This window comes from Somniosus microcephalus, unplaced genomic scaffold (genome assembly GCF_052327205.1).
Source record: "Somniosus microcephalus isolate GS21.2 unplaced genomic scaffold, FLI_Smic_1.0 unresolved_chr2, whole genome shotgun sequence".
Lineage (NCBI taxonomy): Eukaryota > Metazoa > Chordata > Chondrichthyes > Squaliformes > Somniosidae > Somniosus > Somniosus microcephalus.
In genome coordinates, this window is record NW_028225180.1 from 8,506,155 (window position 1) to 8,533,064 (window position 26,910).

The 26,910-nt window shown below is 54.5% G+C and overlaps 1 protein-coding gene across 2 annotated transcripts in view; it reads left to right on the forward strand.

Annotated features, from left to right (window-relative positions):
• Positions 1-5,230: 5,230 nt before the first annotated feature.
• LOC147092073 (membrane-spanning 4-domains subfamily A member 15-like) overlaps positions 5,231-26,910 on the forward strand; it is a 48,329-nt gene continuing 26,649 nt past the window's right edge. Inside the window, exons 1-2 of one of the 2 annotated variants that reach the window (XM_085975819.1) lie at positions 5,231-5,365; positions 18,309-18,422. In XM_085975819.1, coding sequence (XP_085831945.1) covers positions 5,273-5,365; positions 18,309-18,422 — 207 coding nt within the window. In that variant the 5' untranslated portion in view covers positions 5,231-5,272. The remainder of the gene's footprint in view (positions 5,366-18,308; positions 18,423-26,910) is intronic. The other variant, XM_085975818.1, reaches the window with a different exon arrangement.

The following is a 26,910-nucleotide window of genomic DNA, read 5'->3' on the forward strand; positions in this document are numbered from 1 at the left end:
GCTCCTTTAGCACTTTATCCTGGAGTTTGGGTGGAATCACCATTCTGGATCCACACATCAAGGTTCCTCGGCACACTGACAGCTGTTCTCTTCTTTGCGAGAATGCTGGCAACAGTGGTTCGCCATGTGCTGGCCATCCCTTCACCGTTAAATCGTAGACTCATGAGAGAGTCGGGTCATTTCTCGTTTCCTTTTCAATGGTAGAATTTGTTACTGGTAGACATTCCACTATGGTTGAGTGGAACATCTCCACTGGGTCCACTGTAGGTGCCTCTTCTACCATTGGCAACGGTAGGCGCGATAAACCGTCAGCATTCCCATGCTGTTTTGATCCTTTGTATTCTATGTCATATTGGTGTGCCCCTAGGAAAAGGGACCACCTCTGTAGCCTTTGCGCTGTCATAATGGGAACGCCCTTTCTAGGGTTGAATATGGAGACGAGGGGTTGATGGTCAGTCAACAAGGTAAATTTTTGTCCGTGTAGGTAATGGTTGAATTTCTTCACTCCCCACACCAGGCTGAGTGCTTCCTTGTCGATCTGGGCATAGTTACGCTCAGCTGAGTTCAATGAGCGTGACGCAAAAGCTATCGGCCGCTCCGAGCCATCAGGGAATCTATGCGATAATACCGCTCCTACGCCGTAAGGGGATGCATCGCACGCCAGTCTGATTGGCAGTGATGGGTTGTAATGAGCCAACACTTCCTTGGACATGATCAAGCCTTTGCATTTATGGAAGGCACGTTTACGGTCTTCGCTCCATTTCCAAATTACTCCCGTTTGTAGCAGTGCGTTAAGAGGGTGCAGAACTGTTGACAAGTTCGGTAAAAATTTATGATAGTAATTTATCAATCCCAGGAACGACCTTAATTGTGAGACATTTTCAGGTGCTGGAGCTTTTATGACCGCTTCAATTTTTTCAGGTGACTTATGCAACCCTTCTTCGTTAATTATATGGCCACAATATGATATTTGTTTCTGGAAAAATTCGCACTTGGGGCGATTTGCTCGTAGGCCCCATTCTCTCAGCCTAGTGAGCACCTGCTCCAAGTTGGCAAGGTGCTCGTTGTCGTTTTCTCCTGTTACAAGGATGTCGTCTAGGTAGCATTGAGTCCCCGGAATCCCTTGCAGGACTTGCTCCATAGCTCTTTGCCAGATAGCTGGAGCTGATGCTACTCCGAAAACCTGTCGATTGTACTGGTACAGGCCTTTGTGTGTGTTTATCGTGAGATACTTTTTAGAGGCCTCCTCAACCTCCATCTGTAGATATGCCTGTGCCAAGTCAATTTTGGTGAAACGTTTCCCTCCGGATAGTGAGGCGAAAATATCTTCTATCCTCGGAAGAGGATATTGTACCGTGTGAAGGACCGGGTTTACAGTCACCTTGAAGTCCCCACAGATGTGAATTTTTCTCTGTTCTTCAGATTTATCATTATTCAACGTTTTCTTCATGACCGGGACGATGGGTGTTGCCCACTCGCTCCAGTCTACCTTGGATAACACGCCTGCCTTTTCCAAATTCTCCAGCTCTGCCTCGACTGCTGGACGAATTGCGTATGGCACCGGCCTTGCCTTAAAAAACTTGGGAATTGCCACATCTTCTACTTTTATTGAGGCGGTGACGCCTTTCAAGGTTCCTAGTTCCTGTTGAAACACTTCTTTGGCGTTGGCCAAGATGTCTTTTAATCGTTCAGGTATGACATCATCATCATTTTTTTTCTTACTGGTCACCGTCAGTACCTGAATGGAGTGCCAGTCTAAACATATCTTCCTGATCCATTCACATCCCAACAGCGGTGGACCACCATCTTGCAGAACGTATAAATACAACTTCTGTATTTCCTTGCCGTTGTATACAACAGGCACCCTTATTTTCCTTCTGGGGTATACTTTCTGCCCCGTATATGTCTTCAAGATAATGGATGTGTCTTTCAAAGGTATATGCGGAAATAGCCGCTCGTAATCCCGTCGACTTATGACGGTCAGAGCTGATCCTGTATCTAGCTCCATTTTAACTGGGGACCCCGCTATCATGAGGGTAACCCAAATGGTCTGGTAATCTTCTTTGGCAATTACATTATGTAATTTGAGACAGCTTAGTCTCTTGTTTCCGGAGTCGCTATCGCTCTTCTGGTCTTCGGAGCTACTGTCCGTCATCATTTGTACCTTTCTGTACTTTTCCTTTTTGATTTTTTTTCTGTCAGTGGATTTTTTATTTCCAGATCGGCATACACGTGCAATGTGTCCCATCTTTCCGCATTGCCTGCATGCTTTGTCCTTGAACCAGCAGTCCCTCTGGTCATGGGTGGATCTGCCGCAGCGATAACATCTCTCAAAACCCCATGTCATTTCATGGGTGCTGAAGTCCTGTGGCTTTTGCTGTATCTCTGCAGCTCCTCTTGCTGCTGCTTCGTATGATACAGCCACACTGAAAGCCTTGTCCAGTGTCAAATCTTTCTCAGAAAGTAGCCTTTTCTGTGTTCCTTCACTTAGGAGACCGCAGACGAATTTGTCTCGTAGAGAATCTGCCAGTCCTGCCCCAAATTGGCAGTGCTTTGACAGCTTTCTTAATTCGGTGAGGTAATCAGCGTTACTTTCATTCTTGTGCTGATTCCTCCTGAAGAATTTGAATCGTTCCGCTATCAGCAGCGGTGTTGGGTTTAAGTGCTCCTGTAGGGTATCAACAATCTCCTTAAAATTCTTGTCCATCGGTTTGGTTGGAGTGATTAAGCTTCGTAACAGCCCGTATGTCCTTGCGCCCATCAGATTTAGAAGTACCGATGCCTTTTTATCATCCTCTACTTCATTCGCTGTGCAATATACCTCCACTCTTTCCACATATGTGGTCCAATCCTCTATATCGCTATCGAAAGCAGTAATATTGCCAGTCTTAGGCATCCTCAAAATCAAAAATGGCGCCTCCCGCGCTTTCCTTTCTTCCCTGCCGAGAAAAAAATGGCGCCTCCCGCGCTTTCCCGCTGCTGACAATGCTGTTCTCCGCGGTTTTTATTTACACAGATATTTTTAATAGTTGGAGACTCGTTCCCACCGGACTCTCTGGGACTTTTCCCTCCCTCTGCTTGGTCCGAACAACGACCTGCTTTGCAGCGCCGGCCGTCTCCCGAGTGCTCCACCCTCCGTCTCTGTTTGCCTCCGCCTTCCGACTCGCTGCTCGGCCCCGCTGCAGAGCCACCCGATCGAGCCCCAGCCCGCCGCCCAGGAAGGATTAGTGCAGTACCTGCCACCAGCCCGGCTAGCTGGTGAACTCACAGTTTTTTTTTCTTCGACCTTCGTCTGAGGAATCGATCTCCTTGAGGTGCTGCCGAATTGCAGGTAAGTCCGTTTCAAATTCGTCGCCACTGTTGTATCCGTGTGTTAATGGAGACACGGAATGCAGGAGTTGGTTTAACAGGTGTTTACTGAACAAAGTCTGGAGGTGAACTAAAAGATACAAGACGCTATACAGGCTTATATACCCAAGTGGTCACTACCGGGTATTACAGTACACAGGGGCTCTTAAAGGTACATACACTACAGGTGGGAGGGGGAGGAATTGGGAGCAGTAATGGGTGGGAGGGGGTGGAATGGGGAGCAGTAATGGGTGGGTGGGGGTGGAATGGGGGAGCAGTAATGGGTGGGAGGGTGTGGAATGGGGAGCAGTAATGGGTGGGTGGGTGTGGAATGGGGAGCAGTAATGGGTGAGTGGGGGTGGAATGGGGAGCAGTAATGGGTGGGGGGGTGGAATGGGGGAGCAGTAATGGGTGGGAGGGGTGGAATGGGGTAGCAGTAATGGGTGGGAGGGGGTGGAATGGGGAGCAGTAATGGGTGGGTGGGGGTGGAATGGGGAGCAGTAATGGGTGGGAGGGGGTGGAATGAGGAGCAGTAATGGGTGGGTGGGGGTGGGAATGAGGAGCAGTAATGGGTGGGAGGGGGTGGAATGGGGAGCAGTAATGGGTGGGAGGGGGAGGAATGGGGAGCAGTAATGGGTGGGTGGGGGTGGAATGGGGAGCAGTAATGGGTGGGAGGGGGTGGACTGGGGGAGCAGTAATGGGTGGGAGGGGGTGGAATGAGGAGCAGTAATGGGTGGGAGGGGGTGGAATGAGGAGCAGTAATGGGTGGGAGGGGGTGGAATGGGGAGCAGTAATGGGTGGGAGGGGGTGGAATGGGGAGCAGTAATGGGTGGGAGGGGTGGAATGGGGAGCAGTAATGGGTGGGAGGGGGTGGAATGGGGAGCAGTAATGGGTGGGTGGGGGTGGACTGGGGAGCAGTAATGGGTGGGAGGGGGTGGAATGGGGAGCAGTAATGGGTGGGAGGGGGTGGAATGGGGAGCAGTAATGGGTGGGAGGGGTGGAATGGGGAGCAGTAATGGGTGGGAGGGGGTGGAATGGGGAGCAGTAATGGGTGGGTGGGGGTGGACTGGGGGAGCAGTAATGGGTGGGAGGGGGTGGAATGAGGAGCAGTAATGTGTGGGAGGGGGTGGACTGGGGGAGCAGTAATGGGTGGGAGGGGGTGGAATGGGGAGCAGTAATGGGTGGGAGGGGGTGGAATGGGGAGCAGTAATGGGTGGGAGTGGGTGGACTGGGGGAGCAGTAATGGGTGGGAGGGGGTGGAATGGGGAGCAGTAATGGGTGGGAGGGGGTGGAATGGGGAGCAGTAATGGGTGGGAGGGGGTGGAATGGGGAGCAGTAATGGGTGGGTGCAGGTGAAATGGGGAGCAGTAATGGGTGGGAGGGGGTGGAATGGGTAGCAGTAATGGGTGGGTGCGGGTGGAATGGGGAGCAGTAATGGGTGGGAGGGGGTGGACTGGGGGAGCAGTAATGGGTGGGAGGGGGTGGAATGGGGAGCAGTAATGGGTGGGAGGGGGTGAAATGGGGAGCAGTAATGGGTGGGAGGGGGTGGAATGGGGAGCAGTCATGGGTGGGTGCAGGTGAAATGGGGAGCAGTAATGGGTGGGTCCCCGGGAGTGACGGCCTAGATTTTTGTGCTCGGGAGTGGGACTTGAACCCACAACCTCCTGACTCGGAGGCGAGAGTGCGCTACCCACTGAGTCACGGCCGACCCCTTTCAGTCCCGTCTCCTGTTCGAAGCGTCACTGTTTGTGGGATCTTGCTGTGCGTACGTTGCCTGCCGCATTTCCTACATTACAATGGTGACGGCACTTCGAAGGAGCCTCATTGGCCGTATAGCGCGTTGGGACGTCCTGAGGTGGTTGGTGGAAGGAGCTGTCGAAATGCACATCTTTTCTTTCTCTTCCAGCCCGCCAAGGTCGCAGACATGTCTACACTGTACATTCAAACTCTCGAGGAAGAGGGGAACTGTCTCCGGCGAATAAACTACTTTGTCAGAAGGGAATTGAAGGTTTTAGGCGTAAGAGTAAACCGCTTCTTCCCACACAGCTTGTAGGATGTACAGCCCGTGCCGCAGGTTTGACGGTGTCTCAAACGTCCCTAGCGCCGTCCAGATCTGAATTACCGGCTGCTTGCTCACAAAAACAACTTGCATTTATACTGCGCCTTTAACGCAGAAAACATCCCAAGGCGCTTCACAGGGGCGTAAATCAAGACAAAAAATTAACACCGAGCCACATGGGGAGATATTAGGACAGGTGACTACACGCTCTGTTAAAGAGGTAGGTGTTAAGGAGGGTCTTAAAGGAGGAGAGAGAGGCAGAGAGGGTTAGGGAGGGAATTCTAGAGCTTAGGGTCCAGGCAGCTGAAGGCACGGCCGCCAGTGGTGGAGCGATTAAAATCAGATGCGCCAGATGGGGACAGAATTGGAGGAGCGCAGAGATCTCGGGGGGAGGGGTTGTAGGGCTGGAGAAGGCTACACAGATAGGGTTGTAGGGCTGGAGGAGGTTACACAGATCGGGAGGGTTGTAGGGCTGGAGAAGGTTACAGAGATAGGGAGGGTTGTAGGGCTGGAGGAGGTTACAGAGATAGGGAGGGTTGTAGGGCTGGAGGAGGTTAAAGAGATAGCGAGGGTTGTAGGGCTGGAGGAGGTTACAGAGATAGGGAGGGTTGTAGGGGCTGGAGGATGTTACAGAGATAGGGAGGGTTGTCGGTCTGGAGGAGGTTACAGAGAGAGGGAGGGTTGCAGGGGCTGGAGGAGGTTACAGAGGTAGGGAGGGTGGTAGGGCTGGAGGAGGTTACACAGATAGGGTTGTAAGGCTGGAGAAGGTTACAGAGATAGGGTTGTAGGGCTGGAGGAGGTTACACAGATAGGGAGGGTTGAAGGGGCTGGAGGCGGTAACAGAGATAGGGAGGGTTGTTGGGGCTGGAGGAGGTTACAGAAATAGGGAGGGTTGTTGGGGCTGGAAGAGGTTACAGAGATAGGGAGGGTGGGAGGGTTGTAGGGGCTGGAGGAGGTTACAGAGATAGGGAGGGTTGTAGGGGCTGGAGGAGGTTACAGAGATAGGGAGGGTTGTCGGGCTGGAGGAGGTTACAGAGAGAGGGAGGGCTGTAGGGGCTGGAGGAGGTTACAGAGGTAGGGAGGGTTGTAGGGCTGGAGGAGGTTACACAGATAGGGAGGGTTGAAGGGGCTGGAGGCGGTAACAGAGAGGGTTGAAGGGGCTGGAGGAGGTTACAGAGATACGAGGGTTGTAGGGCTGGAGGAGGTTACAGAGATAGGGAGAGTTGTAGGGCTGGAGGGGATTACAGTGATAGGGAGGGTTGTAGGGCTGGAGTAGGTTACAGAGACAGGGAGGGTTGTAGGGGCTGGAGGAGGTTACAGAGATAGGGAGGGTTGTAGGGCTGGAGGAGGTTACAGAGAGAGGGAGGGTTGTAGGGGCTGGAGGAGGTTACAGAGATAGAGAGGGTTGTCGGGCTGGAGGTTACAGAGATAGGGTTGTTGGGGCTGGAGGATGTTACAGAGATAGGGAGGGTTGTCGGTCTGGAGGAGGTTACAGAGAGAGGGAGGGTTGTAGGGGCTGGAGGAGGTTACAAAGGTAGGGAGGGTTGTAGGGCTGGAGGAGGTTACAGAGATAGGGAGGGTTGGAGGACTGGAGGAGGTTACAGAGACAGGGAGGGTTGTAGGGCTGGAGGAGGTTCCACAGATAGGGAGAGTTGTAGGGCTGGAGGAGGTTACAGAGATAGGGAGGGTTGTCGGACTGGAAAAGGTGACACAGATAGGGAGGGTTGTAGGGCTGGAGGAGGTTAAAGTGATAGGGTTGTACGGGCTGGAGGCAGTTTCAGAGAGGGTTGAAGGGGCTGGAGGAGCTTACAGAGATAGGGAGAGTTGTAGGGCTGGAGGGGATTACAGTGATAGGGAGGGTTGTAGGGCTGGAGTAGGTTACAGAGACAGGGAGGGTTGTAGGGGCTGGAGGAGGTTACAGTGATAGGGAGGGCAGTAGGGGCTGGAGGAGTTTACAGAGCTGGGGAAAGTTGTAGGGGCTGTAGGTGGTTACAGAGATAGGGAGGGTTGTGGGGCTGGAGGAGGTTACAGAGATAGGGAGGGTTGTAGCTGCTGGAGGAGGTTACAGAGATAGGGAGGGTTGTACGGCTGGAGGAGGTTACAGAGATAGGGAGAGATGTAGGGCTGGAAGAGATTACAGAGATAGGGAGGGTTGTAGGGGCTGGAGCAGGATACAGAGATAGGGAGGGTTGTAGGGCTGGAGAAGGTTACAGAGATAGGGAGGGTTGTAGGGGCTGGAGGAGGTTACAGAGATAGGGAGGGTTGTAGGGCTTGAGGAGGTTACAGAGATAGGGAGGGTTGTAGGGCTGGAGGAGGTTACAGTGATAGGGAGGGTTGTTGGGGCTGGAAGAGGTTACAGAGATAGGGAGGGTGGGAGGGTTGTAGGGGCTGGAGGAGGTTACAGAGATAGGGAGGGTTGTAGGGGCTGGAGGAGGTTACAGAGATAGGGAGGGTTGTACGGCTGGAGGAGGTTACAGAGATAGGGAGGGTTGTGGGGCTGGAGGAGGTTACTGAGATAGGGAGGGTTGTAGAGGATGGAGGAGACGACAGAGATAGTGAGGCTTGTAGGGGCTGGAGGAGGTTACAGAGATGGGGGGGTTGTGGGGCTGGAGGAGGTTACACAGATAGGGAGGGTTGTAGGGCTGGAGGAGGTTAGAGAGATAGGGAGAGTTGTAGGGGCTGGAGGAGGTTACAGAGATAGGGAGGGTTGTAGGGCTGGAGGAGGTTACAGAGATAGGGAGGGTTGTAGGGCTGGAGGAGGTTACAGAGATAGGGAGGGTTGTGGGGCTGGAGGAGGTTACAGAGGGAGGGTTGTGGGGCTGGAGGAGTTTACAGAGATAGGGAGGATTGTAGGGGCTGGGGGAGGTTACAGAAATAGGGTTGTAGGGGCTGGAGGAGGTTACAGAGATAGGGAGAGTTGTAGGGGCTGGAGGAGGTTACAGAGATAGGGAGGGTTGTAGGGGCTGGAGGAGGTTACAGAGATAGGGAGGGTTGTAGGGCTGGAGGAGGTTACAGAGATAGGGAGGGTTGTAGGGCTGGAGGAGGTTGCAGAGATAGGGACGGTTGTGGGGCTGGAGGAGGTTACAGAGGGAGGGTTGTAGGGCTGGAGGAGTTTACAGAGATAGGGAGGATTGTAGGGGCTGGAGGAGGTTACAGAGATGGGGAGAGTTGTGGGGCTGGAGGAGGTTACAGAGATAGGGAGTGTTGTAGGGGCTGGAGGAGGTTACAGAGATAGGGAGGGTTGTCGGGGCTGGAGGAGGTTACAGAGATAGGGAGGGTTGTAGGGGCTGGAGGAGGTTACAGAGATAGGGAGGGTTGTAGGGGCTGGAGGAGGTTACAGAGATGGGGAGGGTTGTAGGGGCTGGAGGAGGTTACAGAGATAGGGAGGGTTCTAGGGGCTGGAGGAGGTTAGAGAGATAGGGAGGGGCAAGGCCAGGGAGCGATTTGAAAACAAGGATGGAGAATTATAAAACTGAGACACTGAACGACAGGACCAACAGTGTATCCCCTGAACCAGTGCGATTTAAGGATTGAGAATAGAAACAGAGGAACGACGGGAGAGAATGCGGGTGAATTACAGTCAAATCAGGTACAGAAATGGAAATAAAGGGAGACAGACAGATTGGATTGAGAACGAAGAGGGACAAAGGACAAGTAAAAAACAACTTTACTCGGACTCCACTGTCGGAGGGGCAGTACTGAGGGAGCGCTGCACTGTCGGAGGGGCAGTACTGAGGGAGTGCTGCACTGTCGGAGGGGCAGTACTGAGGGAGTGCTGCACTGTGGGAGGGGCAGTACTGAGGGAGCGCTGCACTGTCGGAGGGGCAGTACTGAGGGAGCGCTGCACTGTCGGAGGGGCAGTACTGAGGGAGCGCTGCACTGTCGGAGGGGCAGTACTGAGGGAGTGCTGCACTGTCGGAGGGGCAGTACTGAGGGAGTGCTGCACTGTGGGAGGGGCAGTACTGAGGGAGTGCTGCACTGTCAGGGGCAGGACTGAGGGAGTGCTGCACTGTCGGAGGGGCAGTACTGAGGGAGTGCTGCACTATCGGAGGGGCAGTACTGAGGGAGCGCTGCACTGTCGGAGGGGCAGTACTGAGGGAGCGCTACACTGTCGGAGGAGCAGTGCTGAGGGAGCGCTGCACTGTCAGAGGGGCAGTACTGAGGGAGCGCCGCACTGTCGGAAGGCCAGTACTGAGGGAGCGCTGCACTGTCGGAGGGGCAGTACTGAGGGAGCGCTGCACTGTCGGAGGGGCAGTACTGAGGGAGCGCTGCACTGTCGGAGGAGCAGTGCTGAGGGAGCGCTGCACTGTCAGAGGGGCAGTACTGAGGGAGCGCCGCACTGTCGGAGGGGCAGTACTGAGGGAGAGCTGCACTGTCAGAGGGGCAGTATGGAGGGAGCGCCGCACTGTCGGAGGGGCAGTACTGAGGCAGCACCGCAGTGTCGGAGGGGCAGTACTGAGGGAGCGCTGCACTGTCGGAGGGGCAGTACTGAGGGAGCGCTGCACTGTCGGAGGGGCAGTACTTAGGGAGCGCTGCACTGTCGGAGGGGCAGTATTGAGGGAGCGCCGCACTGTCGGAGGGGCAGTACGGAGGGAGCACCGTACTGTCGGAGGGACAGTACTGATGGAGCGCTGCACTGTCGGAGGGGCAGTACTGAGGGAGCGCCGCACTGTCGGAGGGGCAGTACTGAGGGAGTGCTGCACTGTCAGAGGGGCAGTACTGAGCGAGTGTGGCACTGTCGGAGGGGCAGTACTGAGGGAGTGCTGCACTGTCGTAGGGGCAGTACTGAGGGAGCACTGCACTGTCGGAGGGGCAGTACTGAGGGAGCGCTGCACTGTCGGAGGGGCAGTACTGAGGGAGCGCTGCACTGTCAGAGGGGCAGTACTGAGGGAGCGCTGCACTGTCGGAGGGGCAGTACTGAGGGAGTGCTGCACTGTCGGAGGGGCAGTACTGAGGGAGTGCTGCACTGTGGGAGGGGCAGTACTGAGGGAGCGCTGCACTGTCAGAGGGGCAGTACTGAGGGAGCGCTGCACTGTCGGATGGGCAGTACTGAGGGAGCGCTGCACTGTCGGAGGGGCAGTACTGAGGGAGTGCTGCACTGTCGGAGGGGCAGTACTGAGAGAGTGCTGCACTGTGGGAGGGGCAGTACTGAGGGAGCGCTGCACTGTCGGAGGGGCAGTACTGAGGGAGCGCTGCACTGTCGGAGGGGCAGTACTTAGGGAGCGCTACACTGTCGGAGGGGCAGTATTGAGGGAGCGCCGCACTGTCGGAGGGGCAGTACGGAGGGAGCACCGTACTGTCGGAGGGACAGTACTGATGGAGCGCTGCACTGTCGGAGGGGCAGTACTGAGGGAGCACCGCACTGTCGGAGGGGCAGTACTGAGGGAGTGCTGCACTGTCGTAGGGGCAGTACTGAGGGAGCACTGCACTGTCGGAGGGGCAGTACTGAGGGAGCGCTGCACTGTCGGAGGGGCAGTACTGAGGGAGCGCTGCACTGTCAGAGGGGCAGTACTGAGGGAGCGCTGCACTGTCGGAGGGGCAGTACTGAGGGAGTGCTGCACTGTCGGAGGGGCAGTACTGAGGGAGTGCTGCACTGTGGGAGGGGCAGTACTGAGGGAGCGCTGCACTGTCAGAGGGGCAGTACTGAGGGAGCGCTGCACTGTCGGAGGGGCAGTACTGAGGGAGCACTGCACTGTCGGAGAGGCAGTACTGAGGGAGCGCTGCACTGTCCGAGGGTCAGTACTGAGGGAGTGCTGCACTGTGGGAGGGGCAGTACTGAGGGAGCGCTGCACTGTCAGAGGGGCAGTACTGAGGGAGTGCTGCACTGTCGGAGGGGCAGTACTGAGGGAGTGCTGCACTGTCGGAGGGGCAGCACTGAGGGAGTGCTGCACTGTCGGAGGGGCAGTACTGAGGGAGTGCTGCACTGTGGGAGGGGCAGTACTGAGGGAGCGCTGCACTGTCAGAGGGGCAGTACTGAGGGAGTGCTGCACTGTCGGAGGGGCAGTACTGAGGGAGTGCTGCGCTGTGGGAGGGGCAGTACTGAGGGAGCGCTGCACTGTCGGAGGGGCAGTACTGAGGGAGCGCTGCACTGTCCGAGGGTCAGTACTGAGGGAGCGCTGCACTGTCGGAGGGGCAGTACCGAGGGAGCGCTGCACTGTCGGAGGGGCAGTACTGAGGGAGCGCTACACTGTCGGAGGGGCAGTACTGAGGGAGCGCTGCACTGTCGGAGGGGCAGTACTGAGGGAGCGCCGCACTGTCGGAAGGCCAGTACTGAGGGAGCGCTGCACTGTCGGAGGGTCAGTACTGAGGGAGCGCCGCACTGTGGGAGGGGGCAGTACTGAGGGAGCGCTGCACTGTCGGAGGGGCAGTACTGAGGGAGCGCTGCACTGTGGGAGGGGGCAGTACTGAGGGAGCGCTGCACTGTCGGAGGGGCAGTACTGAGGGAGCACCACGCTGTCGGAGGGGCAGTACTGAGGGAGTGCTGCACTGTCGGATGGGCAGTACTGTGGGAGCGCTGTACTGTCGGAGGGGCAGTACTGAGGGAGTGCTGCACTGTCGGAGGGGCAGTACTGAGAGAGTGCTGCACTGTGGGAGGGGCAGTACTGAGGGAGCGCTGCACTGTCAGAGGGGCAGTACTGAGGGAGTGCTGCACTGTGGGAGGGGCAGTACTGAGGGAGCGCTGCACTGTCGGAGGGGCAGTACTGAGGGAGCGCTGCACTGTCGGAGGGGCAGTACTGAGGGAGCGCTGCACTGTCCGACGGTCAGTACTGAGGGAGAGCTGCACTGTCAGAGGGGCAGTATGGAGGGAGCGCCGCACTGTCGGAGGGGCAGTACTGACGCAGCGCCGCACTGTCGGAGGGGCAGTACTGAGGGAGCGCTGCACTGTCGGAGGGGCAGTACTGAGGGAGCGCTGCACTGTCGGAGGGGCAGTACTTAGCGCTGCACTGCCGGAGGGGCAGTATTGAGGGAGCGCCGCTCTGTCGGAGGGGCAGTACGGAGGGAGCACCGTACTGTCGGAGGGACAGTACTGATGGAGCGCTGCACTGTCGGAGGGGCAGTACTGAGGCAGCGCTGCACTGTCGGAGGGGCAGTACTGAGGGAGCGCTGCACTGTCGGAGGGGCAGTACTGAGGGAGCGCTGCACTGTCGGAGGGGCAGTACTGAGGGAGCGCTGCACTGTCAGAGGGGCGGTACTGAGGGAGCGCTGCACTGTCGGAGGGGCAGTACTGAGGGAGTGCTGCACTGTCGGAGGGGCAGTACTGAGGGAGTGCTGCACTGTGGGAGGGGCAGTACTGAGGGAGCGCTGCACTGTCGGAGGGGCAGTACTGAGGGAGTGCTGCACTGTCGGAGGGGCAGTACTGAGGGAGCGCTGCACTGTCGGAGGGGCAGTACTGAGGGAGCGCTGCACTGTCGGAGGGGCAGTACTGAGGGAGTGCTGCACTGTCGGAGGGGCAGTACTGAGGGAGAGCTGCACTGTCAGAGGGGCAGTATGGAGGGAGCGCCGCACTGTCGGAGGGGCAGTACTGAGGCAGCGCCGCACTGTCGGAGGGGCAGTACTGAGGGAGCACCGTACTGTCGGAGGGGCAGTAGTGAGGGAGCGCTGCACTGTCGGAGGGGCAGTACTGAGGGAGCGCTGCGCTGTCGGAGGGGCAGTACTTAGGGAGCGCTACACTGTCGGAGGGGCAGTATTGAGGGAGCGCCGCACTGTCGGAGGGGCAGTACGGAGGGAGCACCGTACTGTCGGAGGGACAGTACTGATGGAGCGCTGCACTGTCGGAGGGGCAGTACTGAGGGAGCGCCGCATTGTCTGAGGGGCAGTACTGAGCGAGTGTGGCACTGTCAGAGGGGCAGTACTGTGGGAGCGCCGCACTGTCGGAGGGGCAGTACTGAGGGAGCGCTGCACTGTCGGAGGGGCAGTACTGAGGGAGTGCTGCACTGTCGGAGGGGCAGTACTGAGGGAGCGGCGCACTGTCGGAGGGGCAGTACTGAGGGAGTGCTGCACTGTCAGAGGGGCAGTACTGAGCGAGTGTGGCACTGTCGGAGGGGCAGTACTGAGGGAGTGCCGCACTGTCGGAGGGGCAGTACTGAGGGAGTGCTGCACTGTCAGATGGGCAGTACTGAGTGAGTGTGGCACTGTCGGAGGGGCAGTACTGAGGGAGCGCTGCACTGTCGGAGGGGCAGTACTGAGGGAGCGCTGCACTGTCCGACGGTCAGTACTGAGGGAGAGCTGCACTGTCAGAGGGGCAGTATGGAGGGAGCGCCGCACTGTCGGAGGGGCAGTACTGAGGCAGCGCCGCACTGTCGGAGGGGCAGTACTGAGGGAGCGCCGCACTGTCGGAGGGGCAGTACTGAGGGAGCGCTGCACTGTCGGAGGGGCAGTACTTAGCGCTGCACTGCCGGAGGGGCAGTATTGAGGGAGCGCCGCTCTGTCGGAGGGGCAGTACGGAGGGAGCACCGTACTGTCGGAGGGACAGTACTGATGGAGCGCTGCACTGTCGGAGGGGCAGTACTGAGGCAGCGCTGCACTGTCGGAGGGGCAGTACTGAGGGAGCGCTGCACTGTCGGAGGGGCAGTACTGAGGGAGCGCTGCACTGTCGGAGGGGCAGTACTGAGGGAGTGCTGCACTGTGGGAGGGGCAGTACTGAGGGAGCGCTGCACTGTCAGAGGGGCAGTACTGAGGGAGTGCTGCACTGTCGGAGGGGCAGTATTGAGGGAGCGCTGCACTGTCGGAGGGGCAGTACTGAGGGAGCGCTGCACTGTCGGAGGGGCAGTACTGAGGGAGTGCTGCACTGTCGGAGGGGCAGTACTGAGGGAGTGCTGCACTGTGGGAGGGGCAGTACTGAGGGCGCGCTGCACTGTCAGAGGGGCAGTACTGAGGGAGTGCTGCACTGTCGGAGGGGCAGTACTGAGGGAGTGCTGCACTGTGGGAGGGGCAGTACTGAGGGAGCGCTGCACTGTCGGAGGGGCAGTACTGAGGGAGCGCTGCACTGTCCGAGGGTCAGTACTGAGGGAGTGCTGCACTGTGGGAGGGGCAGTGCTGAGGGAGCGCTGCACTGTCGGAGGGGCAGTACTGAGGGAGCGCTGCACTGTCGGAGGGGCAGTACTGAGGGAGTGCTGCACTGTCGGAGGGGCAGTACTGAGGGAGTGCTGCACTGTGGGAGGGGCAGTACTGAGGGAGCGCTGCACTGTCAGAGGGGCAGTACTGAGGGAGTGCTGCACTGTCGGAGGGGCAGTACTGAGGGAGCGCTGCTCTGTCAGAGGGGCAGTACTGAGGGAGCGCCGCACTGTCGGAAGGCCAGTACTGAGGGGCGCTGCACTGTCGGAGGGTCAGTACTGAGGGAGCGCCGCACTGTGGGAGGGGGCAGTACTGAGGGAGCGCTGCACTGTCGGAGGGGCAGTACTGAGGGAGCACCACGCTGTCGGAGGGGCAGTACTGAGGGAGTGCTGCACTGTCGGAGGGGCAGTACTGAGGGAGCGCTGCACTGTCGGAGGGGCAGTACTGAGGGAGCGCTGCACTGTCGGAGGAGCAGTACTGAGGGAGCGCTGCACTGTCGGAGGGGCAGTACTGAGGGAGCACCGCGCTGCCGGAGGGGCAGTACTGAGGGAGCGCTGCACTGTCGGAGGGGCAGTACTGAGGGAGCGCCGCACTGTCGGAGGGGCAGTACTGAGGGAGAGCTGCACTGTCAGAGGGGCAGTATGGAGGGAGCGCCGCACTGTCGGAGGGGCAGTACTGAGGCAGCGCCGCACTGTCGGAGGGGCAGTACTGAGGGAGCACCGTACTGTCGGAGGGGCAGTAGTGAGGGAGCGCTGCACTGTCGGAGGGGCAGTACTGAGGGAGCGCTGCACTGTCGGAGGGGCAGTACTTAGGGAGCGCTACACTGTCGGAGGGGCAGTATTGAGGGAGCGCCGCACTGTCGGAGGGGCAGTACGGAGGGAGCACCGTACTGTCGGAGGGACAGTACTGATGGAGCGCTGCACTGTCGGAGGGGCAGTACTGAGGGAGCGCCGCATTGTCTGAGGGGCAGTACTGAGGGAGTGCTGCACTGTCAGAGGGGCAGTACTGAGCGAGTGTGGCACTGTCAGAGGGGCAGTACTGTGAGAGCGCCGCACTGTCGGAGGGGCAGTACTGAGGGAGCGCTGCACTGTCGGAGGGGCAGTACTGAGCGAGTGTGGCACTGTCGGAGGGGCAGTACTGAGGGAGTGCCGCACTGTCGGAGGGGCAGTACTGAGGGAGTGCTGCACTGTCAGATGGGCAGTACTGAGTGAGTGTGGCACTGTCGGAGGGGCAGTACTGATGGAGCACTGCACTGGCAGAGGGGCAGTAGTGAGGGAGTGTGGCATTGTAGGAGGGGCAGTACTGATGGAGCGCTGCACTGTCAGGGGCAGTACTGAGGGAGTGTGGCACTGTCGGAGGGGCAGTACTGAGGGAGCGCTGCACCGTCAGAGGGGCAGTACTGAGGGAGTGTGGCACTGTCGGAGGGGCAGTACTGAGGGAGTGTGGCATTGTCGGAGGGGCAGTACTGATGGAGCGCTGCACTGTCAGAGGGGCAGTACTGAGGGAGTGTGGCACTGTCGGAGGGGCAGTACTGAGGGAGCGCTGCACTGTCAGAGGGGCAGTACTGAGGGACTGTGGCACTGTCGGAGAGGCAGTACTGAGGGAGCGCTGCACTGTCGGAGGGGCAGTACTGAGGGAGCTCCTGCACTGTCAGAGGGGCAGTACTGAGGGAGTGTGGCACTGTCAGAGGGGCAGTACTGCGGGAGTGTGGCACTGTCGGAGAGGCAGTACTGAGGGAGCGCTGCACTGTCGGAGGGGCAGTACTGAGGGAGCTCCTGCACTGTCAGAGGGGCAGTACTGAGGGAGTGTGGCACTGTCAGAGGGGCAGTACTGAGGGAGTGTGGCACTGTTGGAGAGCTTCGCTATCGGAGGTGCCGCCTTTCGGATCAGACGTTAAACCGTGGCCTCGTCTCCCCTCTCAGGTGGATGTAAAAGATCCCACGGCCACTATTTTGAAGAGCAGGGGAGTTCTCCCCTGTGTCTTGGGACCAATATTTATCCCTCAACCAACATCATTAAAACAGATGATCTGGTCATATATCTCATTGCTGTCTGTGGGAGCTTGCTGTGTGGAAATTGGCTGCTGCGTTATCGACATTACAGCCGTGACTTGGCTTCAAAAAAGTACTGCTTTGGCTGTGAAGCCCTTTGGGACATTCTGAGGATGTGACAGGCACTGTATAGGTGAGAAGTGAAGCCCAACCCGGTCTGGCCTGTATGTGACCTCAGTCCAACAACATGCACTAACACTCAACAGTCAATGCTCCCAGTCCAACTTGGGATGGACAGTCAGTACTGCCTCGCCAACGTCACCCATATCCCAAGAACAAATACTTCAAAAAATCTGGCTCATTTGTGGGTGGGAACACAACATGCGAGCCAGGAGCAGGAACCCTGGCTGATATTTCCCTCTCCCACCCAGGAACCCTGGCTGATATTCCCCTCTCTCACCCAGGAACCCTGGCTGATATTCCCCTCTCTCACCCAGGAACCCTGGCTGATATTCCCCTCTCTCACCCAGGAACCCTGGCTGATATTCCCCTCTCTCACCCAGGAACCCTGGCTGATATTCCCCTCTCTCACCCAGGAACCCTGGCTGATATTCCCCTCTCTCACCCAGGAACCCTGGCTGATATTCCCCTCTCTCACCCAGAAACCCTGGCTGATATTCCCCTCTCTCACCCAGAAACCCTGGCTGATATTCCCCTCTCTCACCCAGAAACCCTGGCTGATATTCCCCTCTCTCACTCAGGAACCCTGGCTGATATTCCCCTCTCTCACTCAGGAACCCTGGCTGATATTCCCCTCTCTCACTCAGGAACCCTGGCTGATATTACCCTCTCTCACCCAGGAACCCTGGCTGATATTCCCCTCTCTCACCCAGGAACCCTGGCTGATATTCCCCTCTCTCACTCAGGAACCCTGGCTGATATTCCCCTCTCTCACTCAGGAACCCTGGCTGATATTCCCCTCTCTCACTCAGGAACCCTGGCTGATATTCCCCTCTCTCACTCAGGAACCCTGGCTGATATTCCCCTCTCTCACCCAGGAACCCTGGCTGATATTCCCCTCTCTCACCCAGGAACCCTGGCTGATATTCCCCTCTCTCACTCAGGAACCCTGGCTGATATTCCCCTCTCTCACTCAGGAACCCTGGCTGATATTCCCCTCGCTCACTCAGGAACCCTGGCTGATATTCCCCTCTCTCACTCAGGAACCCTGGCTGATATTCCCCTCTCTCACCCAGGAACCCTGGCTGATATTTCCCTCTCTCACCCAGGAACCCTGGCTGATATTACCCTCTCTCACTCAGGAACCCTGGCTGATATTCCCCTCGCTCACTCAGGAACCCTGGCTGATATTTCCCTCTCTCACTCAGGAACCCTGGCTGATATTCCCCTCTCTCACTCAGGAACCCTGGCTGATATTCCCCTCTCTCACCCAGGAACCCTGGCTGATATTCCCCTCTCTCACTCAGGAACCCTGGCTGATATTCCCCTCTCTCACCCAGGAACCCTGGCTGATATTTCCCTCTCTCACCCAGGAACCCTGGCTGATATTCCCCTCTCTCACTCAGGAACCCTGGCTGATATTCCCCTCGCTCACTCAGGAACCCTGGCTGATATTTCCCTCTCTCACTCAGGAACCCTGGCTGATATTCCCCTCTCTCACTCAGGAACCCTGGCTGATATTCCCCTCTCTCACCCAGGAACCCTGGCTGATATTCCCCTCTCTCACCCAGGAACATTAATTTCTAAACCTGTGCCATTACCATACTGCACATGTAAACCAGTTAGTGTTGTGGAACCTAATTCGAGTCGAACTCTTTGTATCTCTCCAATTGCAGATCACCGAGATAATGATCGGAATAATTCAGCTGGTGTTTGGTCTGCCCCTGAACTTTGTTGAAAGCTACATCTTTGCAGTGATAATCGGGATCCCTTGGTGGACGGGAATCTGGGTACGTTCAATTTGGTATAAATCATAGAATCATAGAAATGTACAGCACGGAAGGAGCCATCGTGTCCGCGCCGGTCGACGAAGAGCTAACCAGCCTAATCCCACCTGCCAGCTCTTGGTCCGTAGCCTTGTAGGCCACGGCACCTCAAGTGCACATCCAAGTTTTTTTAAAATGTGATGAGGGTCTCTGCCTCTACCACCCTTTCAGGCAGCGAGTTCCAGACCCCCACCTCCCTCTGGGTGAAGAAATTTCCCCTCAAATCCCCCTCAACCTCCGACCAATTACTTTAAAGCTATGCCCCCTGGTTGTTGACCCCCCTGCCAAGGGAAACAGTTCCTTCCTGTCCACTCTATCTAGGCCCCTCATAATTTTATACACCTTAATTAGGTCTCCCCTCAGCCTCCTCTGTTCCAAAGAAAACAACCCCTATCCAATCTTTCCTCATAGCTAAAATTCTCCAGTCCAGGCAATATCCTCGTAAATCTCCTCTGTACCCTCTCTAGTGTAATCACATCCTGTAATGTGGTGACCAGAACTGCACGCAGTGCTCTAGCTGAGGCCTAACTAGTGTTTTATACACTTCAAGCATAACCTCCCTGCTCTTGTATTCTGTGTCTCGGCTAATAAAGGCAAGTATTCCGTATGCCTTCTTAACCACCTTATCTACCTGGCCTGCTACCTTCAGGGACCTGTGGACATGCACTCCAAGGTCCCTCTGTTCCTCTGCACTTCTCACTGTCCTACCATTTAATGTGTATTCCCTTGCCTTGTTAGCCCTCCTCAAATGCATTGCCTTGATCTTCTCCAGATTGAATTCCATTTGCCACTGTTCTGCCCACCTGACCAGTCCATTGATATCTTCCTGCAGTCTGCAGCTTTCTTCTTCATTATCCACCACACGGCCAATTTTTGTATCATCTGCAAACTTCTTAATCATACCCCCTACATTCAAGTCCAAATCATTGATAAATACCACAATATCCAAGGGAACTAGTACTGAGCCCTGCAGAACCCCACTGGAAACAACCTTCCAGTCACAAAAACACCCGTCGACCATTACCCTTTGCTTCCTACTTCTGAGCCAATTTTGGATCCAACTTGCCACTTTGCCCTGGGTCCCATGGGCTTTTACTTTCGTTCCAATATGCCATGCGGGACCTTGTCAAAAGCCTTGCTAAAATCCATATAGACTACATCAAACGCACTACCCTCATCGACCCTCCTTGTTACCTCCTCAAAAAATTCAATCAAGTTAGTCAGACACGACCTTCCCTTAACAAATCCGTGCTGACTGTTGCTGATTAATCCGTGTCTTTCTAAATGAAGAAATCTGTCCCTCAGAATTTTTTCCAATAATTTTTCCACCACCGAGATTGGACTGACTGGCCTGTAATTACTCGGTCTATCCCTTTCTCCTTTTTGAAACAATGGTATGATGTTAGCAGTCCTCCGGCACCACACCTGTAGCCAGAGAGGATTGGAAAATGATGGTCAGAGCCTCTGCTATTTCCTCTCTTACTTCTCTCAACAGCCTGGGATACATTTCATCCGGGCCTGGGGATTTATCCACTTTTAAAGATGCTAAACCCCTTAATACTTCCTCTCTCACTATGTTTATTTCATCTAATATTTCACACTCCTTCCTGATTGCAATGTCTGCATCGTCCCTCTCTTTTGTGAAAACAGACGCAAAGTATTCATTGAGGACCATACCCACGTCTCCCGCCTCCACACACAGGTTACCTTCATGGTCTCCAATAGGCCCTAATCTTTTTTTAGTTATCCTCTTGCTCTTAATATATTTATAAAACATCTTTGGGTTTTCCTTGATTTTACCTGCTGACATTTTTTCATGCTTTCTCGTTGCTTTCCTAATTTCCTTTATAATTGCACCCTTGCACTTTCTATACTCCTCTAGGGTTTCTATGGTCTTGAGTCCTCGGTTTCTGTCATAAGCCTCCCTTTTTTTCTTTATCCTACCCTGTATGTCTCTTGACATCCAGGGGGCTCTAGCTTTGTTAGTCCCACCCTTTTTCTTTAAGGGAACATACTTGCTCTGAACCCTCCAGATCTCCTCCTTGAATACCTCCCACTGCTCCGACACTGATTTACCTTCAAGTAGCTGTTTCCAGTCCACTTTGGCTAAATCACATCTCAGCTTAGTAAAACTGACTTTTCCCCAATTGAGAACTTTTATTCCTGGTCTATCTTTGTCCTTTCCCATAACTACCCTAAATCTAACTGAATTATGATCACTACCCCCCAAAATGCTCTCCCACTGATACCCCTTCCACCTGCCCAGCTTCATTCCCTAAAACTAAGTCCAGAACTGCCCCCTCCCTTGTTGGGCTTGCCACATACTGGCTTAAAAAATTCTCCTGAATGCATTTTAGGAATTCTGCACCCGCTATACCCTTCACACTAATTTTATCCCAGTTAATATTAGGGTAGTTGAAATCCCCTACTATTACGGCCCTATAGTTTTTGCACTTCTCAGAAATTTGCTTACATATTTGCTCTTCTGACTGTTTGGGGGTCTGTAATACATTCGCAGCAGTGTGATTGCCCCTTTTTTATTCTTCACTTCAACCCATATGGCCTCATTCAATGATCCTTCTAAGATATCATCCCTCCTCATAACTGTAATTGTTTCTTTAATCAATATTGTCACCCCCCCTCTTTTTTTAACCACCTCTCTATCTCGCCTGAAAACCCTGTAACCAGGAATGTTGAGCTGCCATTCCTGCCCTCCTTTGAGCCATGTCTCAGTAATGGCTATTGTTGTGTCTGTGTATAATAAGACACAGACTGCAGGAGAAACGGTACAACAGGTGTTTGCTCAACGTGGCTCACAGTGGAACTGACTGTACAGATTACTACTCAGTGCTATATACAGGTGTGGTCACTGCCGGTACTACAGTATATATGAGCTGTAAAAAGTAGTTCCCCCCTTAAAGGTATATACATTACAATTCCTCCCCTTTTAGATTAACAGTACCATAACACTCATTTAACAATTAAATATCAAACTAATTACAATTAACACTTTTAACATGCAACATTAGCTGAAAATAGTCTATTTATATATTCAGTCTTTGGGGAGGCTTCCTGATCCTTTCTGGATAGTGCCTTTCCCGAGTGTCTTGCTCTTGGTGCGGAGGCGATTCTGGCCCCCGTCGTCGGTTGGTTCATCAGCTTCCGATGCTACTGTTTCTGGGGTAGATGCGACCTGTACGTCGGGTTCATCACCAGGTACGTATGGGCGAGGCATGGGGTTGACTTGTTCCTGTGACTCTAGGATCTGGTCAGCATGGCGTCTCACGATGCTCTCCCCAACGTCCACTGTGTACATTAGTGGGCCCTGCCGTGTGCATATCGTTCCTGGCTGCCATTTTTCTGTTCGGTAGTCACGGGCCAAGACTGGTTGCCCTACATTGAAGCTCCTTGTTGGCTTCTCATGGATGTGCTGGAATTGCTTACTCTCAACATCTCTTCGTACATTTGGTCTGAGCAAATCCAGGCGAGATCTTAACCTTCGGTTAAAGGACATCATGGCTGGGGCCTGGTTGGTGACTGCATGTGTCGCATTCCGGTAGGCGAACAGGAAATTGTCCACCTTGTGCTGCAGCGGAATGTTGTCATTGTACATAGCCTTTATTGCCTTCTTAAAGGTTTGTACGAACCTCTCAGCCAATCCATTTGTGGCTGGATGATACGGGGCGGATGTGTAATGCCTTACCCCATTCTTTTTCAAGAACCTCCGGAACTCTTCGGACACAAACTGTGGTCCGTTGTCGGAGCAAATCTGTTCTGGCAAGCCATTCCTGGCAAAAATGGTCCGTAGGACTGCAATAGTTTTCTCCGTGGTGGTGGAGGACATTTTGATGACCTCAGGCCATTTCGAGTGCGCATCCACGGCTATTAAAAACATTGAGTCCATGAATGGACCAGCAAAATCAATATGCACCCGTTGCCATGGAGAGGAGGGCCACTCCCATGGGTGTAGAGGGGCCTGTGGTGGTGCATTTTGGACTTTCTGGCATCCTGAGCAGCTCTTTGTCAGGTCCTCGATTTGTTTATCGATTCCCGGCCACCACACATAAGCCCTGGCTAGGCTTTTCATTTTTACCCCTCCCAGATGACCCTCATGAAGCTCATTGAGCACTCTATCCCTTAACTTGGGTGGAATTACCACTCGGGATCCACACATCAAGGTCCCCCGGCCCACTGACAGCTGTTCTCTCCTTGTCAAGAATGCTGGCAACAGTGAGTCGCCATGTGCTGGCCATCCCTTCACCGTCAAATCATATACCCGAGACAGTGTCAGGTCATTTCGGGTTTCCTTTTCGATACAAGCGTTAGGTCCGGTAGGTATTCAACTATAGTCGAATGGAATATTTCGACAGGATCCACTGCTGGTGCTTCCTCCACAGTAGGCAGTGGCAGGCGTGATAGCCCATCAGCATTTCCATGCTGTTTCGTGCCCTTATATTCAATCTCATAGTGGTGCGTCCCTAGAAAAAGTGACCATCTTTACAGTCGTTGCGCAGTCATCACCGGAACGCCCTTCTTCGGATTAAAAATGGAGACAAGAGGCTGGTGATCAGTCAGCAAGATGAATTTCTGCCCATGCAGATAGTGATTGAACTTTTTCACTCCCCACACTAGGCTGAGGGCCTCCCTGTCAATCTGGGCGTAGTTACGCTCGGCTGAGGTTAGTGATCGTGACGAAAAGGCTATTGACCTCTCTGAGCCGTCCAAGAATTTGTGCGACAGCACCGCTCCAATGCCGACCGAATTGGTAATGCTGGGTTGTAATGGGCCAATACCTCTTTCGATGTGATTAGTGTTTTGCTCTTCTGGAAAGCTCATCTACATTCGTCACTCCACTTCCATGGCACCCCAATTTGCAGTAGGGTGTTCAGTGGGTGTAGTATTGTAGACAAATTTGTCAAGAACTTATGGTAGTAGTTTACCAGCCCGAGGAACGACCTCAGTTGTGACACATTTTCCGGTGCTGGAGCCTTGACTACTGCCTCAATCTTCTCTGGGGACTTATGTAACCCCTCATTATCGATAACATGGCCACAATACGAGATCTGTTTTCTAAAAAACTTGCATTTGGGGCGGTTAGCTCGGAGCCCATATTCCTGCAATCTAGTGAGCACCTGCTCCAGGTTGGCAAGGTGATCACTGTCATTTTCGCCAGTGACCAGGATGTCGTCCAAATAACACTGGGTCCCTGAGATCCCTTACAGGACTTGTTCCATTGCCCTCTGCCAAATAGCCGGAGCTGATGCTACCCCGAATACCAGTCGGTTGTATTGGTAGAGACCTTTATGGGTGTTGATTGTGAGGTATTTTTTTGATGCTTCTTCTACCTCCATTTGCAGATACGCCTGGGCCAGATCAATCTTAGTGAAGCATTTCCCTCCAGATAGCGAGGTGAAAATATCTTCAATCCGCGGAAGTGGATATTGTACGGTGTGAAGGACCGGGTTCACTGTTACCTTAAAGTCCCCACAGATGCGAACCTTCCTTGGTTCCCCAGGCGTGCTGCTCAATGACTTTTTCATCACAGGGACGATGGGTGTAGCCCACTCGCTCCAGTCTACCTTGGACGGTACACCTGAACATTCCAGACACTCCAGCTCTGCTTCGACGGCTGGGTGGATCGCATAAGGTACCGGTCTGGCCTTAAAAAAATTTTGGACTTGCGTTTTCTTCAATTTTAATCGTCGCTGTCATGCCTTTTAGTGTTCCGAGTCCTTGCTGGAACACTTCTTTTGCGTCAGTTAGGATCTTTGACAGTCGCCCAGGTGTGACGTCGTCATCCTTTTTGTCAGCCACAGTCAGTGCCTGTATGGAATGCCAATCCAGTTGTATTTTCCGGATCCATTCACGTCCCAGTAATGGTGGTCCTCCATCTTGCAATACATACAGGTCTAGTTTTGGTGTTTCCTTACCGTTATATATAACGGTCACCCTTATTTTTCCTTTGGGGTAGACTTTTTGCCCCATGTACGTCTTCAAAATAATTTTTGTCTCTCTCAAGGGTATGTGTGAGAATAGCTGCTCGTAGTCCCGTCGGTTTATGACTGTTAGGGCTGATCCTGTGTCCAATTCCATCTTTACCTGGACTCCTGCTATCTTGAGAGTGACCCAAATGGTTCGGTGATCCTCCGTTGTGATCACATTATGTAGTTTCAGACAACTCAGTTCCCTGCTTTCGGAGTCGTTATCACTCTTTTGTTCGTCTGAACTATTCTCCGTCATCTTATGTACCTTCTTGTACTTTCCTTTGGTAGGTTTCTTATTGCTGGTTTTCTTTCCCGACCTGCAGACTCGTGCTATGTGTCCTACTTTTCCACACTGTCTGCACACTTTGTCTTTGAACCAGCAATCATTGTGGTCGTGTGTTGTTCTGCCGCAGCGATAGCACTTCGCTGTTCCATATGACATTTCGTTTGTGCCATATTCTTGCGGTCTCTGTTGTATCTCTGCAGCGCCCCGTGCTGCTGCTTCATATGATACCGCAATGCTGAAAGCCTTTTCAGCGTAAGGTCCTTTTCAGATAAAAGCCGTTTCTGGGTTCCTTCACTTTGAAGCCCACACACAAACTTGTCCCTTAAGGTATCTGCCAGTCCTGCTCCAAACTGGCAGTGTTTCGATAGTTTGCGCAGTTCTGTTAAATAATCAGCATTGCTTTCATCCTTATGCTGGTTCCGTTTGTGAAACTTGAATCTTTCTGCTATCAGCAGCGGTGTGGGGTTTAAATGTCCCTGCAGTATAGTTACTATGTCTTCAAAACTCTTTTCCATTGGCTTCGTTGGGGTTACTAGATTTTGTAATAAACCATACGTCTTTGCACCCATTAAATTTAACAAACCGACACTTTCTTGTCATCTGACACCTCATTTGCCTTGCAGTACACCTCTATTCGTTCGACATATGTAGTCCAATCTTCGACTTCATTGTCAAATGCGGTGATACTGCCACTCTTCGGCATTTTGGGTGTGGTTTAAAATGGCGTCTCCCAATGGCTTAAAATGGTGTCTCCCGCGCTTTCCTTCCTCCCCCGCTGCTGCCAACGCCGCTCCCGGCGGTTCTCGTGGCAATGGCGGCGCCCTGTAGGTTTCACGCGCTTCTCCTGCGCTGCTGCCAACGCCGCTCTCGGCGGTCCTCGTGGCAATGGCGGCGCCTCGTGGGTTTCTGCGCGTCTCTCTCTCCCTCTCTCCAACGCTGCTCGGCCCCTGAACACCGGCTGCGCCCTATGCGCTCTGCCCTCTCTCTCTCTCCCCCATCGATGCTGCTCGGCCCTTTGCTGTGCCGCTCGGTCGGGCTCTAACCCGCCGCTGTCCGGGAAGGGTCTGCGCACTACCTGTTGCCAGCCCGTTTCGCTGGACCACCTCGACTGGAAAGCCAAGCCTGGCTCTCGACAGCCTCCCCCGCAATTCTCGAGTCTCTGCTGGATGACTGGGCGGTTGCCCGTGGTCGACGCCCGAGTCTCTGGCCTTGACCTCCAATCCACTGATCTCCAGGAACGAATCCCCGGGAGGTGATGCAGAGTTGCAGGTAGGTTCGAACTTGCCTTGTCGCCAATGTTGTGTCTGTGTATAATAAGACACAGACTGCAGGAGAAACGGTACAACAGGTGTTTACTCAACGTGGCTCACAGTGGAACTGACTGTACAGATTATTACTCAGTGCTATATACAGGTGTGGTCACTGCCGGTACTACAGTATACATGAGCTGTAAAAAGTAGTGTCCCCCTTAAAGGTATATACATTACAGCTATAATATCATACTCCCATGTGTCTATCTGTGCCCTCAGTTCATCTGCCTTATTTCCTAGACTCCTTGCATTAAATTTATATACCATTCAGCATTGCCAAACTGCCTTGTCTGTTTTCTAGCCTTTGTTTTCTCTGCCTTCCAAACTCGCTTACTAATTTACTGCCTTCCATTTCCAGCTTGGTTTCTCTCGCTTCTGGCAATACTCTCGGGTTCCCATCCCCCTGCCAAGCTAGTTTAAACCCTCCCCGACAGCACTAGCAAACCCCACCGCGAGGATATTGGTCCCGGCTCTGTTGAGGTGCAACCCGTCTGGCTTGTACAGGTCCCAGCTCCCCTAGAAATGGTCCCAATGCCTCAGGAATCTAAAGCCCACCCTCCTGCACCATCTCTCCAGCCACGCATTCATCCGCTCTATCCTCCTATTTCTGTACTTGCTAGCACGTGGCACCGGGAGTAATCCGGAGATTACTGCCTTTGAGGTCCTGCTTTTTAATCTCCCTCCTAGCTCCCTAAAACCTGCCTGCAGGACCTCATCCCTCTTGCTGCCTATGTCGCTGGTACCAACATGGACAACGACCTCTGGCTGTTCACCCTCCCCTCTCGGAGTGTCCTGCAGCCGCTCAGTGACATCCTTGACCCTGGCACCAGGGAGGCAACATACCATCCTGGAGTCACGTCTGCGGCCGCAGA